This window comes from Blennius ocellaris (assembly GCF_963422515.1).
Source record: "Blennius ocellaris genome assembly, chromosome: 19".
NCBI classification, from domain to species: Eukaryota; Metazoa; Chordata; class Actinopteri; order Blenniiformes; family Blenniidae; genus Blennius; species Blennius ocellaris.
This window is the reverse complement of record NC_137668.1, coordinates 15,793,345-15,809,702: the sequence shown is the minus strand read 5'-3', so window position 1 is coordinate 15,809,702 and position 16,358 is coordinate 15,793,345. Positions and strand designations below refer to the sequence as shown.

The following is a 16,358-nucleotide window of genomic DNA, read 5'->3' as shown; positions in this document are numbered from 1 at the left end:
TCTGGCAGACACTTGTTCATACGCGTAGTCCCAGTACTTGGTTATCTCATCCATCATAGTCACTTCTCTCTGTAAAATACCCGGCCCGGCCAAAACATTCACGACAATGTTTAGAAGGTTTGTTATGTAAAAATAAATCTAAGGCCAGTGTGAAACGAGGACTAATTGCTGTTTTACATTTTGCTCATAGGTATACGTCTCCCCTCTCATCAAAGATGTTTGACTGTTACTGTAATCACATAGAAAGATTTAAAGCATATGTGCATAAATATATGCCCAGTGAATTTACTTCTCTGTACTTGTAACCCATTTATTTGAACGACCTTGAGGAGATCCATATCCATGACTGAGCCGGATGTTCAGACACTGAGGGCGTGTTCAAGTCTGTGGCAGTCGGTTTGATTGAGCTCTACTGCAACTGGTTGGTTATGTCTGAAGTACACACCAAAGAAATCCAAACCAATTTGAGACAGGGTGTGACGGCTATAAGGTCTCGACCCCCGTTTCATGGAGAAACCATTGAAGGCCCCTTCTTCCCAATAAATCATTTGAAGGATATATATAATTTTAAGCTCATAAAAAAGTGAAAGCCTAGTTATATCCACACACAGTAAAAAAAAAAAAAACTTGGAAAAAAAGATCCTCATTCTGACTTTCTGACTTTCCTGTGGATCAATGGAAGCATTAAAAGCAAAACACGTTTGGAACTTTGATTTACGTCTACCAAAATGAATCTTCTCTGCAAGCATGTACAAACAGATCAGCTGCTAAAAGTCACCACTGGGTGAATTTCAAAAGGTTCAAAAGTTTATGTTCAATAAAAATCTATTTAGTTTAATTCATAGTGTGCATTTACAACATAGCCATCTAATAGCATTCCTTATGCAAGTAAACTATAGAGAAGAATCCATTACCAGTAGTTTATTTTTATTTTTTGTCTTTATGCTCCCTAACAGATGGTAACTCTAATGTTCCTGAAAGTATGTATTTGCATGTAAAAAAAAAAAAGTATATAGGTGAATCTTTTTCATAAGTAAATGAAGGAGGTTCATTGTATTGTTAAATAAAACAGTGTGTTAGATTTTTGGAAGCCTTCATGTTCATGTCAATACTTTTTTTTCTCTCTTTATAGTTGTTATGGCTGTTTACATTTGTTGCAATGTAAATGCCAAAACTGTTTTTTTTTTTTTTGCTTTGATTCATCTGACAGTATCCACCACAAGCATCAGTGCAGCCAGTCAAGTGTGTGTTACAAGCATGTATGGCATATGATTATACACGATGTAATGCATAGTGTAATGTATTTTTATACTGCGTTTCAGTGCACTGTAGAGATTTCACAGCCAACAGCATGGCTCTCACCCAAGTCACACCCACCAAACAGGACTAAACTCATTTCAAAGTAAGGTGAGGCAGTGAGAGAAAACCATTCATCTGTCTCTTAGAAGTGGAAGCCTACCTTCTCTTTAATTTCCTTCTTGCATTTCAAGGGTGTGGCATTTAAGATTTTGAAAAGATGTCTGACAAGTCATATTTCCCATTGAGAAACTCAAACGTGGTAACTATATGTCACTAATGTCTGCCAAATACGCACAGATGCATAGCTAACTTGCTGCTAATGCTCTGGCTCTGAATGATATTGTGGGTCTCTGAAGCTTTTGAATTGCTTGAAAATCATTTTCATTCTTGACAGATTTAAACAGCAACAGAGTGACTCTTTCTGTTGAATGTCTAAATTCACGATTAGACCAATTGTATGGCTTATAACTGTCTCAGATGCAGTCAAACACTCAAGCTGGTCCTGCAGGTTTATGGATGTTAAAATACATTTCAATGACTTGCAATTGTCTGATGTGCCAAGGCAGTTTATTGCACATACAATCATTTCCTCTGAAAGGAGAAAAAATTGCATTCCAATTACCTGCTTCAGGGGTGTGTCGACTTTACATAGTAATTATGGATACATTATTCATATGACATGGTACAGTATCTATCATCATCTTCAGTTCTATTTAGGGGAATATGGCTCTCAAAGCTCTTATTATTCTCAACCACTCACATTACCTCTTTGAAAGTTTCCATTGGGGTGGAAAACTCATAATTCACCTACCTGCATGTGAGAATTACTCCACTCGTATATTTGGCGATGCTCTGTAATAACGCCTTTGCATGAATGAACAGAGGGTGTTTTAGCTCTACATAAATATGCACAAACCCCCCTCACTCCGGAGATATGGCTTTCGAAGCAATCATTACAGTGTGTGATTGTAAAAATTAGTCAGAATTTCTAATTCATAGCTGTGCACTGCAATTAAAGGTGTTTTTGCATCCCTCTCTCAATGTGGAATTTGAAGCTGAATGGAACCAAAGCTCAATCAAAGCGATGTTTAGGTAGAAGCTGAATGTCTTAGAGAAAAGCAACAAACAAAAAAAAATGATCAATCAAATAGAAAAATTAAAAAATGATCGTTTGTTCTTCATGATACTTGTTTGAATTTCAAACCATGATGTCTCTTGGGAATTCACACTGATAGAAAAGATTTATTCATTGGACATTTAAGATATATTTTCAGACAACATATTTTGAGAAGAAAAAGTATGGTATGCTGGTATGATGGAAATGGCACATAAATGTGGTGGGTGTCCACGTACCTATCCACGGTGAGAATAACAAGATCCTCCTGGTCAGCCAGCGCCTCCATGGCCTCCTTCAGTAGTTTGACTTTTTGGCCTCCACCAATAGAGCGTCCCACATCTCCACCTTTCCACGCCTCTCCCATCCCCAACACCTGAGGCAGAACACATTTTGGAGAGACTGTAAAGCCCACAAACCAGAACCTCTACAAAAATGGCCAGATGGCCACCTTATAGCAACGGTAAAAATATCCGTCCGTCACAAGTGCTTCATTCATTTCTCATGCAAACCTTTCAGACTCCTGCCAGAGGAGTGAATACAATCTGTCTTTAAATGTGCCAGAATTTCATTAAAGAAGGCACAGTGAGATGGTTCAGTCCAACGAATCATAGTTGAAGTAGTTTTAAAGCACAGTGCTGTACAGTACAGTTTTCTCTTAAATCATCTCCTTTGTGCAAATACTGTCCATCGAATTTTCAATTTTCACACCGTCTCACGATTTGAAAATGTGACTGTGAATGAAAGTAAGACCCATCCATGAAGAAAGATGTAAACAGTATGAGCCCGAGAATTGAAGGAATGTTATCATCCACATGGACGAAGTTAACTGCGGCCCTGAGGTAACGCTTCAGTTGCATTCAAATTGCAGATTCCTTTTTTTTTTCTTTGTTCATGACAATCAACTTTTAGATATATCTCTGTGACAACGGTAGCGCATTGAATATGGAGTAACAAAAAACACAAATAGAGGAACAGCCGTTTGACAACAATAAATATGCTTGACAGGAGTTAAACACAAGAATCTTCTCGGGGAAGGGGCAACAAAAGAAAGTGGTTTTCCAATGTCTGTGTTGAGAATACAAAATACAAACTCCTGCTGCGGAGATTACACAGAGAAGCACAGGAGTGCACACACACACACACACACACACACACACACACACACACACACACACACACACACGGTTTGGGAATAAACTGAGCTTTGGAAAAGAAAGTACCACTTGGTTGGGCCACAGAGGGGATTTCTGGGCCCGCACAGAGGAGTATCCCTTGAAGATGGATGTTTTTGCAGCTTGCTGCACTTCATTGTTTCCTGTAACAGGCCTCATCAATCCTGGGAGGTGTGTGTTTAAAGCATTTCACTGCCGCGTGTGTGTTGGTGTGTGCAATCTCATCAGGTGAAATGAACTGCAGATTTGTAGATTTGCAGTGCAGGAGGGTCTTACCTTCACAGTGTAGTTGAAATAGTCTGCAGATTGCATGAAGCGGAGGAAGCCATCTGTTTTCTCAGTTGCCACAGTTAAGACGAGCAGTTTCTCTGAAAAAAATAGAATGAGGAATAAAATAAGGAGGGTTGAATTTTTCCCCAACTTAAGTCATTGTGTATTTTTTTGTCCACCTAATTATATGTATGTGGGGATATACCCTTGCACATGAAAACTGAGACTCTTTAAGGTGCAAAAATGTTGGGTTTCACTCGACGGATATCCACAGAAATGTGAATGTTTTTCTAAGCTTAAATATAAGTATTGAGATGCTCCTTTTCGATGAACCATTTCGATGAACCTCAAACCTATATAAACACGCTGGTAGCTGTCTGGGTTAGCAGGCTAAAGCGTCATCTGAAATGAGGAAGGACTGCTGTAGGTTTAACTTGATGCAAAAGCAGACGCAAAATTTCAAAGACAGACTCGATCTTTTCTTACTTTGTGGTATAGACGAACTGCCACAAACCTCTAGGACATTTCCAGTGACCATGAGTGCTGAAATCTGAGGTTTGAGGAAGGGTTAACCAAATACAAATTTACACCAAAGTCTCGTATAAAACTAGAAAGAGGAAGTTTAAAATTGCTCGGCGAGTTTTCACTTGTTTTGTTGTGTCTTTCTAAAACTCCTGCGTTCTAAAACGCTGCTGGTGGCTTTAATGAGAGCCGTTCCATCTGTTAGTGTGAGTCGAGAAAGGAAGTGTGCTGCTTATCCGGTTCTTATCCCATCAGACATTGCATGAAAGGCGAGCAGCGATTCATTTCTAGTGGCTGCTTTAAACTGCAAAATGTTGCTCTGTGCTACCACGCAGCAAAGCTAACAAAATGTTATTGACACTTTTAAAATGGCTTTATTGGACTACTTTTAACACCGAGTCTGCTTTTCATGTTTTGGGAGCCAATATGCTCTCTGTTTACTGTATCACACTGTGTTTCACTAAAACCTTGTAAATTATTTATTGGACATTGGCAGGAATTGAGACTCTGGAAGAGCACATATCACAGTTATATAAAGGCTTTGAGAAGACCCTATTCAAAATTGTACCCCAGCCTATAACAAACTCAAAGGGATAGCATTATTTGGGGCATCAGCAACTTGCAATCAGCTGGACTTTTATTGATCTTTTTTTATTTTGTTGACTGCATAGAAAACCCCAAAATCCACATTAAAAAGTTCAACTGTTTAAAAAAAAAAAAAAAGAATACATCACATTTCCATGTGGTATAACCTCCCCCAGGCCCATAAGCCAAATAAAACCAATAATGGCTGCCGGGGAAGGAAAACAGCTAGACTGAAAAAGTAAAGACCACTTGAATCAGAATTCATACAGCACACCAGAAAGTTTGTGGCTGGACATAAGCTCAATGATTTGTCCAGCTTGCGATTTTAGTTTAGTCCTATTTCAAGTCTGATTGAGTGAACTAAACAAAGCCTGAGGATATACCAAAGCCTAGTTACTGATCTGAAGCAGTATCCGTCACGATCCTCCATCTCTTTCCTGTCAGTGTGACTTACCCATTCTCTCATCTCTGTCTCGCCTGTAGACCTGTCATCACTCTAATAGCCTTACCAGCACTCGTCTGACACAAAAGTTCTGCTACAGTTTGGAAATAGTTCCCCGACTGGCTTCGAACACTATTGAGCGACAGGGAAAAACTAGGCAGATTTAGATGAATAAAAGTCTCACATTAAAAACTTCACGGAGGAAAGGACACTTTTTTTCATGGCCACAGGTGCCCGCCGGCCTTGTTCTTGGCTTACAGGCAGAAGATGCTGGAACACATTACCGCCAGGGGATGATGTTTCCCTCGTCTGGCAAACACATTTTCCTAACTGCTCTATAAAACAGGTGATTTTAATAGTTACAGGAGAGGTTTGCTTGTTTGCTATTACCCTACATCAGAATTATTACAAAGGCAAAGTTGAAATGGAGGGCATGCAAACCTAAAGCTTTGAGGAAAAAAACAATGTGTGAACTCAAACTAGTGTTTGTTTAATGGCACTTATGTTGTTGAAGCATGGGGATGAAGCTGCACACATATAGCAAGTCCCTCTCGAAAACCCAGTGATGAAGTCTGACACCTGAATACACGTGAAACAAAAGAAAACGATGGATGGTAAGAAAGTTTTAAGGTGTAGGTGGAGGTTAGTTTTCCCAAGCGATTTGTTCTGCTGCAGGAACTATTTGTAAAACTTTGAAAACTTCCATGGAGACTTTCAGAGTGTAGCCAAAACACATGTTTATCATTACGATTGTAGTCGAATCATTTCTCTGTCGGCATAAAATGTGAATTCACTGACAGAGCCTGCAGAGAGCCACGTAGCAGGCTCTGAACATTATGTCAGGAAAAAAATACACTGACAACCAGCAACATTTACCCTTTGCGCTGACCTTATAGAAGCGAACACTTTCCGCTTGTCATAAACAGCATGCCACGAGTGCATCCAAACAAGCTCACTCCCAGTTAAGTGCAGCCTGGGGATGCAAAATACATTTGATTTAAAATAGATGCCATTTAATAACTTTATTTCCGACACTACAATTAACACTGAAGCACTGATATTTTGTTGTTGTTTTTGTTGTTGTTGATATTTTTCCATATATGACCACTTGCGGAAAATAAATTCCTTTAGATTTAGAGTTGCTTCATGTGAACTGTGAGTGGAAACCTTGGTTGGATATCCTGATGTCGCCTCCAAACACAACACGCTGTACCAAGGGAAGAATTATGATCTGCTCTTTCAATGCCAAACCCAAAACTATTCATCTATTCTTTATACCATTTTAAAGTGCCAGTTTTTGAAACTACTTTCCCCCACAGTGCTCATGCAGCTAAATGTGCTGTACTACCTCAGAAAATGGAGAAGGATGACGGTCAGCATAGAGGGATAATCTGCAGCCAGCATTGAAATATATATGAATTCCATGTGAAGTGAACAACCTGCAATTACTTTTGTCACAGACTTTTTACATCTGAGATTTCAAGATATTAACAGAAATCACATGCATATTGCATATTTTTCTGGTTCTGAGACAGGCAAAAATAATTGCAAGGCAGTCATGTGAGTCCTACTCTTTTGTTCGACACTCGTGTCCCACACAGTCTTCCGAGTTCAATTTAAGTGGAAAGCCGCCTGCAAGGCACAGCAACGTAAAGATCAGCTAACAGGTAGAGACAGGCCACACGATGGAAGAAGAATGATTGGAAGTGATTACTTTCTTTCCTCGCAGGTCTGAGGTTGCTGGTTCAAACCTACAACTCAATCGCTGAATGAATTTGCACATTCTCCCAAAGTGAGTCTTGTCCAAGTACTCTCTCTTACAATCAAAAAGCTTTCTTAAATGCACCATAAATTGACTGTAGAAGTGAGTGTGTAGGTGTGTGTGATGTCTACCTCTCCAGACCACCATTGGCCTCTTCCCTAATCTCCTTTAGCTGGATAGTGTTAGTAGAGAAAATCAATGGATGGCCAAATGTGTATTTAAAAATGATATCACGTCAAGGATTTGGTACACACTTGGCATGTCGGTATTCCTTCCACACATCAGTATATATATATATAAATATTCCCTACAAGCATATGTATCTCTGTGAAGTCATAGATAATGAAGTGTAGGCTCCTCTTAGAAGATACAGTGCCTTTGGCATACAGGCTCACCTTCAATCAAAATGAATAAAATACCATTCCTCATGAAAACGCAACCATTTCTATAGCTTAAGTGAATAAGTCAGTGATTTATGTAATCTTTAAGAGGCTATTGTCAATTCCGTTCCAATTACTTGCAGCCAATCAAACATCCATCATCATTTCTTGTGTGCGCAACACTCAGATCGTGCATTCTGCAGTTATAAGGTCTTGGTGAAAGTAATCTCCTTTGTGTGAAATAAGGTAGTAAAAGAGGACTTTTGCTCATTATTAGAAAAGAAACACAAAACTTTCTAAGGACATAGTTTACTACAAACCTTTAATGGAAGTGCGAGATAACTGGTTTTATTGAACGTTATGAACATATTGATAATGAAGCATAGCTGAGGGAAATATGGCAGTACTCAAAAGAGAGAGGTTTTATACAGCTGTGATTTTCGAGGATGAGTGTCTGGTGAGGGTAAACACAGCAGCTTCCCTTGTCATTGCTGTATGAACAGCCCACAGGCAGAGAGGAATGTTATCCGTACAGCGCCGCTGAAATGCCTCCAAGAAAGGCATTGACGCCAAGTGTTCTTCCTTCACACTCTTCCAGTGTGCCACATGGGCCTCGGCCGTCTAGGTAAACTTTCACACTTCAGTGAGCGAATGTTCTGACTCATAGGCAGGGCCTAAGCTTAAGTAAGCATTTCTTGCAGAAAGGAAAGAAGTATCATGGGAAAATGCCCCGGCCTTGAGCATAAGGATAACACAATACTCTCCAACGAGACAATCCTGGCCAGTGCATAAAACCCCGATTCTATTCTGGTCATCTGGGTAAATAAAGACTGTTTGCCTGAAGGCACTCCAAAATTGTAGGTTAAGAAAAGTGCAGGTCATTTAGTTAATAATCTAAAATACTTTGACTCAGCTTGACTGCACTTTCAGCAAGGGATAAAGGACTGAAAGATGAAAAGGACTTTCTTCTGTCCTCATTAGTTCTCATGTTAATTCATTTAATGACTACAAATTGCAACTCTTTTGGCCATTTAAGCTTAACAGTAACAGTAATAACCTTGGACGAATATCGAAATTATCCAATGCAGCCTGCGACAACTTCAAATTAAAGTCCTTTATTTCAAACTTAAAGCAAAAGCACCATTCCTATGAGTCAGATGATTGACACACCAACCAACTGAAAAAAAGCTGAAATGTTTTGGGTTCTTTCCTGCCATCAGAAATAATGAAAGGAAACAATAATTTGGGGGTAAATATAGGTTAGAGGTTGAGTTTAACTGACACTAGGCTTTTATTTTTCATGAATGAGATGAGTGTACCAAAACAGTCATTTGACAGCTACTATTCTTCCTTGCTTACTAAAACTCACACAAAAAAAATCTAATCTTGCTGGGAGTTTCCTTTAAACTGTAATAATGCAGAAAGAGTCAGAGCCTATTTACAGCAAAAGAAATGTGCATGAAAATCCCACATTGTTTTGCTGGGCAATGCAGGGGTGGATGAAACAGGTTTTCTGCCATGTTTCTGTGGTGCTAACAAGACACGCTGGAAACGATAGCCTGGCACCACACTCAGGAGCTTATCTCTGACTCCTATCACCTGCATGACATTCCTCAGTGTCAGTCAGGTCGATGTTTTTGGAGGGGAAAAGTAAGAGGGCGGGTTGCTCCTTTGTGCTGAGGAAGTTGCTAGACCTGGCATCTTACACTTTAATACTTCAATACTTGAATTTACTGTTTCCTCTATAAATGGTAATAATTACGTTCGAGCAGTACTGCTATTAGGATATGTGGTTAAAAATGGGAAGAGGAAAATGATTAATTCACCATCAGAAATAACATGTGGTCACTTAATCCTTCCACATTATTAAAATATAGGGATTATGGTACACATTCTCTCATGGAAGGAGCTCTCAATGTATTTGGTTGAGTTCAACATGTGGAAACAAGACAAGGACATTAAATGAGAACTCAGTCCTCGCTTATTTTCTCATTTCTTGACTGCTGGGTAATAAAGTGGGGATTGCTGAGCTTTTAAGGTTAAAAAAAATGATTCCAAAGAGTTGCTTCACCAAATTTTCTCTTGGAAAGTTGTTGTTGGGGGAAGGGGTTGCCGATGCTGTGTGCTGAGTCAAATATTCCAGAGATCATTATGGCACCAAAGATACAGATATTGAACTCCAAAATGGGACAAAACATTTTATCAACATATCATTAGACTGTCTTTATTCAATTTATACAGCATGAGAATAAATGTGCATGTAAAGTGATTAATTTTCTGTTTTTAGAAAATATATCTCTTTCACCATTTATGCATTGCTGCCATCCCTTCATCTCTCAGCTTTCAACTAAACATAGAAGCACACTACCTAACCTGCAGTCACTTTCTGAAGGTTTCCCAGCTTTAGAAAGCATTTGAATACTAATATAACCACAACTTTCAGTGAAATCTGAAAATTTGAAGCCCCGAGACATACAGACGTTCCTTCTAACCTAAAGTACCAAATACCGTTGGAGCTACCTCGGTGACAAAACCGTTTGTTAGTGATTAGCCTCAGAAAATGTATTTAAGGGGCGATTGCACAAGGGACTGAGAAAACTCACAGACGCAGACCTTTGCTGCAGTTAAAATAAGCTTGCGATGTTTCAGCGACACCTTAATTGATAAAACACACCGCTTCCATAATACAGCCATGTACGGCACCCACACAGAACGACTGTGTTTTCAATTACACATGTCAAACCACAGGCACTCCAGCCTTAGGATGTGGCGTGATGTCACCAGACGGGAAACGAATCCTTACTCTCGTCACACGTCATTGTGAATGAAGAATATAGCTCATTTATTTCAGCCTACTGAGAGCAGCTAGAATATAGAAAGCAATAATCTCTCATTTAGCTCTTGTCGTGCAGCTCTTACTATCAGGACAGTCATTTCCCCACAGTCTGGTTTCATTTTGGAGCTTTAAATCTTTCATTGCTGAGAGAAACATGCAGTTCAATTACACATAATTTACAGAAGGGTTAATCATTTATATCTATAAAGTGAACGGACTTCTCCTCCTATCTATTTTCACATTGAATTACTGCAAGGGCGTAGCAGAACACAACTTTACAATATTAACTATTACATTTTTGGCAATGCTTTCTACAACTGGGAAAAAAAGCCTGGCCTCACAGTAAACGACCACATGCTGTTAAACATGAAGCAATTTGTGTTCTTCTACCTGCAACGTGAAGCTTTGAGCTTCTCCCAGAGGCATCTGCATGCTGTGCTCAATAGAAACAGAACAAAAGCTGTATTTCTGAATTTGTGCTATCTTAATTGCTTTTCTGATCAGCTACAAAGTTAAAAAGTGTCCGTTGTTAACTTTTAAGTGTGACGATCTTCCTTCCTCTAGGTGTTCCCCTTTCCCAGGCGTAACATCTTCAATATGTGTACATATGCCAATTACTGATTAAAGGCAGATTTCTAAATGTGATGCTTTTTGAAAAGTACAATCTGTTCAGCTGTATCAACACAACATCCCGCCAAAATAGATTCCGGAACAGATTAACAGCGGCTCAAATCCCTTGTTCAGACAGACAGCATTTTAACTCATTAGGTGACATAATGGAAAACTTGTCCCTAAAAAGAATGTCCTGTTAGCATTACTGAAATGTCGTCTGCTTCTGTCAAGAGGCCATCACATCATAGGATCTCAATACCCTGCTTCATAATTAGGAAAGAACACAACACAACACAACACATATTTGCTGGAAAAGAAGCAATGAACCACCTTGTGGTGATATAGTGACAATGCTCTAAGACATGATTGCCACTTTAGCCTGCCAAGAAGGTTTGTTAGTTTGTTGGACTGAAATTACAGGCAGTGGAAAGCACTATTATGCAGCATGGTCATGGGTTAACCTTAGGTGGGGTTTCCTTTTCTTCTCTATAAAACTCTGTTTGTTGACACGTCAATGATGTCTGGGAACAGTCTAATCTAGAAACGCCCATGCACGGGGAAGTGAATCGGCCCTCCAGAGCCTAAATGATGACATTCATTGCGGCATTGCACAAACATTAACAGACAAAATATGTTTGTGTAACTGTAAATCAAAGTTATTTTGATGTAAATCCCTTCAGCATCACTCTGTAAAATGTTGCTTATATATAAAAGAAAAGGTGGATCCATGTTAAATCGCACACAGTTTTATAATTTCTAATGGCTTCTTCATGTAGATGCACCATATCTCACCCAGAAGTTGGGTTAAGGACACTGTGGGGGCAAAACTGTTTTCGATAAAATGCATGACTGACTTTAATCACTGACTGATTTTCTGAGATGGGTTCATACTGCCAACTGAAAATAATCACGTAAATTACCTCCAAAGGCAGCTTTTTATGCGCTTCAGAAAACACTTCCTCCTTGAGTTGGATGAAATAAAGAGATGCATGCACTCTCTTCGACTCACAACACAAGACCTGCATGTTAAAGCCAAAAACTCTGTGAGGAGTTCACAAAGCCGGTCAGGAATAAGTGAAAGAGCTCCTTTCAGACGTCTGGACAGTGGGGGTCTACGCAGCCCAATTTTTGTAACTTTCCAAACTTGACAGGCCAACAGCCGCCTTGTTCACAGTGACCAGCCAGGTGCACTCTGGTGAGGAACAGGGAGAGGACTGCATTCCTGCCTCTGGCCCTTTTCACAGCTGAATCACGCTGCTCGCATCTCGGCTACAACCAGTGCAATTGTGCTTTCAGAGACGAGTTGGGGGAGAAGTGTCAGAATATAAAGGAAGTCTGAGCCGCTGAAAAACCCACCGCCGTTCATTTGGCTCTTCTCCTTCACATGTATACACTCTAAAAGCATTAACACTTTGTTCTTTTTGACCAAGAGGTTGATGACTGTTTAACTTGTTCTTAGGAAATGTAATCAGAACTTTGAATAGTAAAAAATACATGATTTGAAAGTTTTATTCGACTTTCCTCAATCTGATACTGTTTCACTCCCAACAAAATCACTTTGACTATGTCCGATCATCGGAATATTTCTCAAAGCCTGTTCTTTTTGCTCCATTTGACCTGCAGGATGATTTTATTTGATCCCGTTCCAAAGAAACATATCTGGGATATTGTCCAGCCAGCAAATCCCCCAAGACAGTCCTAACGATCTCTATGTTCTCTTGAATAAGTATCCCTCCTACTTTCTCTGGAAATGATGATGAGTACTGTGTCACTAAGAAGGCATTGCAGAAAAACCCACTCATCAAGCTTCTTTCTATCACTATTATCAACTTTCATGAAACGTGTGATTGTGAAGGTCTGCTATTACAATGCCAGACTCAGAATTGCCTCTGAGCTGCAGGATAGGAATGTTTCATTCTTAATATTTGTTTACTGAAAATAAATAGTGCGTATAACTCGATTAGAGTTACAATAAAAGCAGAAGACCTTCTGCAGTGCACTAATAACTTTGGCCTGTTGTGTTTAATTGCTTTGTGGCATAAGAGGGATATTTGGGGTTTGTCTAGTTGGCCTGTGCTTCAAAAAAGTAGTAAAGCGTATTTTGATCAACTCCTCATGGAGCAGAGACAATGACTGATTTCTTATTTATGGAATCAAAACATATTTAGTGAGAGGAACATTTTACAGAGACATTTCATATACCCACAGTGTGGCACCTTATAAAAGTGTATCATCCCAATTTCACTGTATAAAACCTCATTACATCCTGAGGTAAAATAAGGCCAGCTCGAATAAACAAAACACTCAACAAAGCCTGAGTAAAATACAAAGTTATGGCGATTTCTATCTGGGTTACATTTTAAACAATATCAATGCAAGTTATGTCTTAGTGACCTGGTGTTAATTCCAAGGTGCTGAAAGGTCTTCACAAGCAAACACTTTGAAACCTTGTAAAATGAAATGTGGCAACTGTGTGGACGACATCCACTTGAACCTAATGACAAAACAAAGTCTGTAGAGAGTGAAGACGGCTGCCATGAACGCTCCCAGCACTGCCGACCATCAAAAAACTGTGCTTTTTAGAGTTGTATTTAAAAGGAAAGACTCTGTTTTCATGACATCAGCAGTAGCATTGAGAAAAAAATGCAACTAAACACATGTGTCTACTTATCCTGTTGCCGACACGTTTTACAAGGTACCCTGTGCCTGTGGAAAGAGTTGTGAGATGATTTTAGGGTAATTTGGAGCAATTTAACGTCAGCAACATGTTAATAGGAGAAGCATTCTCAAACAAGTCTATAAAATTGTAGCACGTAGGGTTTGCTTTCGGGAGCGTAAACCTATGCACGTTTAGCGGGTTTTATATTGTCTCAACCACTAAGCAGGGTGTGCTCAGCTGAAATTTGGGAACCTTCAATTATGACAACTTTACAAGTGCTTCTCTGTGTCTCTCAATCACATAATTGTGTGCTTTTAAATCAAATAGATCTCTTTTGCTCTTTTTAAGGTTTGCTTATCAATGTCATGTCTTTGGTCCTTTAACTGTTGAATATCAATGCATATTTCAGCAATTCTCTCCTGCTCACCACATCCACTCTTTTATCTACACGTACACACCAATGGTGATGGCTACTATAGAAGCTTAACCTCGGTTGGGGACAATACTGGCTTCTGTGCCTTGCCCAAAGACACAATGATATATGAAGAGGGCGAGATGCGGGCTCAAACTACCAACCTGTACAACAGGCCCACAATTTAGGGTCCTTCCTATTCAAATTTGTTATTGTTGTATATCAACTATTTGGTTCTGGCAAAACGTGACTAGAACAAAGGTTCTATATCAATAAATAACAATGTTTGTGGGTGTAAAAGTTGTAAGAGAATAGAGTAAGGCTTATTAACTCCTGCAGACCACCACTGTATGTATAGTTTACTTTTGATTATCAAATGACGGAATGGGATGAATGCAGAGGACTTAACTTTTCCAGAGGATCAACAAAGTATCATGGTAATATTAGATCACACACAAAGACACTTCCAAATAGCCTTGCAGCGTACAAATACACAATGGAGCGGGCCACCCCACCCTGATCACCCCCCCAGCATTGCACACCAAGGGAAAGTAAGTGAAAGCGTCACCCGCCTCCACTTGGTGAGCTACTTCTCGCTCTTGAAAATGTTTACAGCCTGACATCTGCTGGTGCTGTGCGCAGCCAAACAACATCAAATAAAAAAGAAAAGCAGGATTGTGAGAAACCGCAGACAGTTATTCTAGTGCCAGTCAGCAATGCTGTCATTTCACGCGTCGACATTTGTCGCGCTCGACGCAGGAAGCCACGGGCGCGCAACCTGCGCTCCTCACTCGCAGTAAACACTACGCGCAAATTACTGCTCCCAAAAAAAAATAAAAACGCGTCATTCATCATTGGCGCAACCGGCTTGACAGCTTGTGGTTGCGCGTCTCGGCAGCTCGATCACACATGTAGTCACAATAAAAGAAATGGGACGTGGCTTCGGGTTGTATAATAACGATATTCGCGTGGGTGTGTGAGTTTGTCCGAAGACAATAAGAGGAGAGGGAGAGAAAAAAAAAAAAAGTTTCGCTTACTTACCTGTGGGAATGGGCGCAGGAGCTTGAGGGGCATCAGCAGAGTAGACGGAGTTTGCAAACTTTATCCAGCATGAAAACACCAAACAAAACTTGAAGTACTCCATCGCTGGTATACAACGTGTTCCTGGGTTTTAAGATCTGAGTGACCGACGGGGTTTAATAACTCCCAGCCCCACGGTGTTGGTCAGAATCAGCCCCGGAGATGTGGGCCTGTGGGCTCTCGCGATAATAAAATAATAACCGGGAGAAATAGCGTCACTGTTCAATGATCAAGTCGTGCCGAAAAACTCCCGTTACCTCAGATTGGAGCTGCATAAGTAAGGGTGATTGGGTGAAATTAAAAATCATCAGGCGGGGTTCCTTAATTGCAGCCGGGGTGTTTTGTGCGTTAATCCCGTGGAGAGAGGCGGCGGAGGAGGGAGGATAACGGTATTTATTCACCCCTGACACAGGGACGTCCTGCGCGAAAGTGTGAGCAGGCACAGCTGTATTTGAACCCCCCCACACCCTTTGTGAAGCCCTCCTCTCGTCCCCTCCCCCTGGACACCCTGCGCCTGGCTGCCTCCCTCCTTTCCTATGCACCCTACTTTTACCTAAAAGTACAGTATGGGTCTGTTTTCAAAGTTTTTTTCTTCTTAGGTTCCGTTTTATTTTGTATTTTTCTTTTCCTCTCCAGTCCATACAAACTTGCTATCACGTGTCCCTGTTAAAAGTGCACTAAATGGGATTATAAAGTGTTCAAATGTCTCCCTGTCATAGAGTGAAATACTCTCTTGAAACACATTGAAATGATAAACAAGTTTGTGCAAATGAAACTGCCAGCAGAATGACCCTTTTCATGCTGTATGTTGTTTGTTTATATTTGTGTGCACTTGGAGACTGAATTATTGTAGATTTATTCACGAGAATAACATGGAAAAAATGTGTTATGTGTGGTGTGTCTGTGCAAAGGAGAGGGAGAGAGATTTCAGAAAGTATATCCTGTGTAAAATTAAGACTATAGTTAAACAACTAGAGCCAAAACCAGCACATAAAAGGTGTCCAAACCAACCCCCAGGGTTGACACTGAAAGACCTACTTTGTCCGTTGGAAATCAAACTGTTGCATTAAGAGTAGAGGTATGAATTCAACACTGAGACCCAGAACTGAACACCAATTTCCAACATTGCTCAGTAATGGAGCAGTAAAAGCAAACTACTTAAACCTCAATGCTGTAGCAGTGGAATAGTATTTGCAGCATTGTCATACCA

The 16,358-nt window shown here is 40.1% G+C and overlaps 1 protein-coding gene across 2 annotated transcripts in view; it reads right to left on the bottom strand.

Moving 5' to 3' along the window:
* Window positions 1-15,566, bottom strand: part of plod2 (procollagen-lysine, 2-oxoglutarate 5-dioxygenase 2) — a 33,593-nt gene extending 18,027 nt beyond the window's left edge. For both annotated transcript variants that reach the window (XM_080514986.1, XM_080514987.1), the window contains exons 1-3: window positions 15,110-15,566; window positions 3,865-3,956; window positions 2,653-2,789 (exon numbers count right to left, since the gene is read on the bottom strand). In XM_080514986.1, the coding sequence (XP_080371112.1) occupies window positions 2,653-2,789; window positions 3,865-3,956; window positions 15,110-15,212 (332 nt within the window). In that variant the 5' untranslated portion in view covers window positions 15,213-15,566. The remainder of the gene's footprint in view (window positions 1-2,652; window positions 2,790-3,864; window positions 3,957-15,109) is intronic.
* Between the last annotated feature and the right edge of the window lie 792 nt (window positions 15,567-16,358).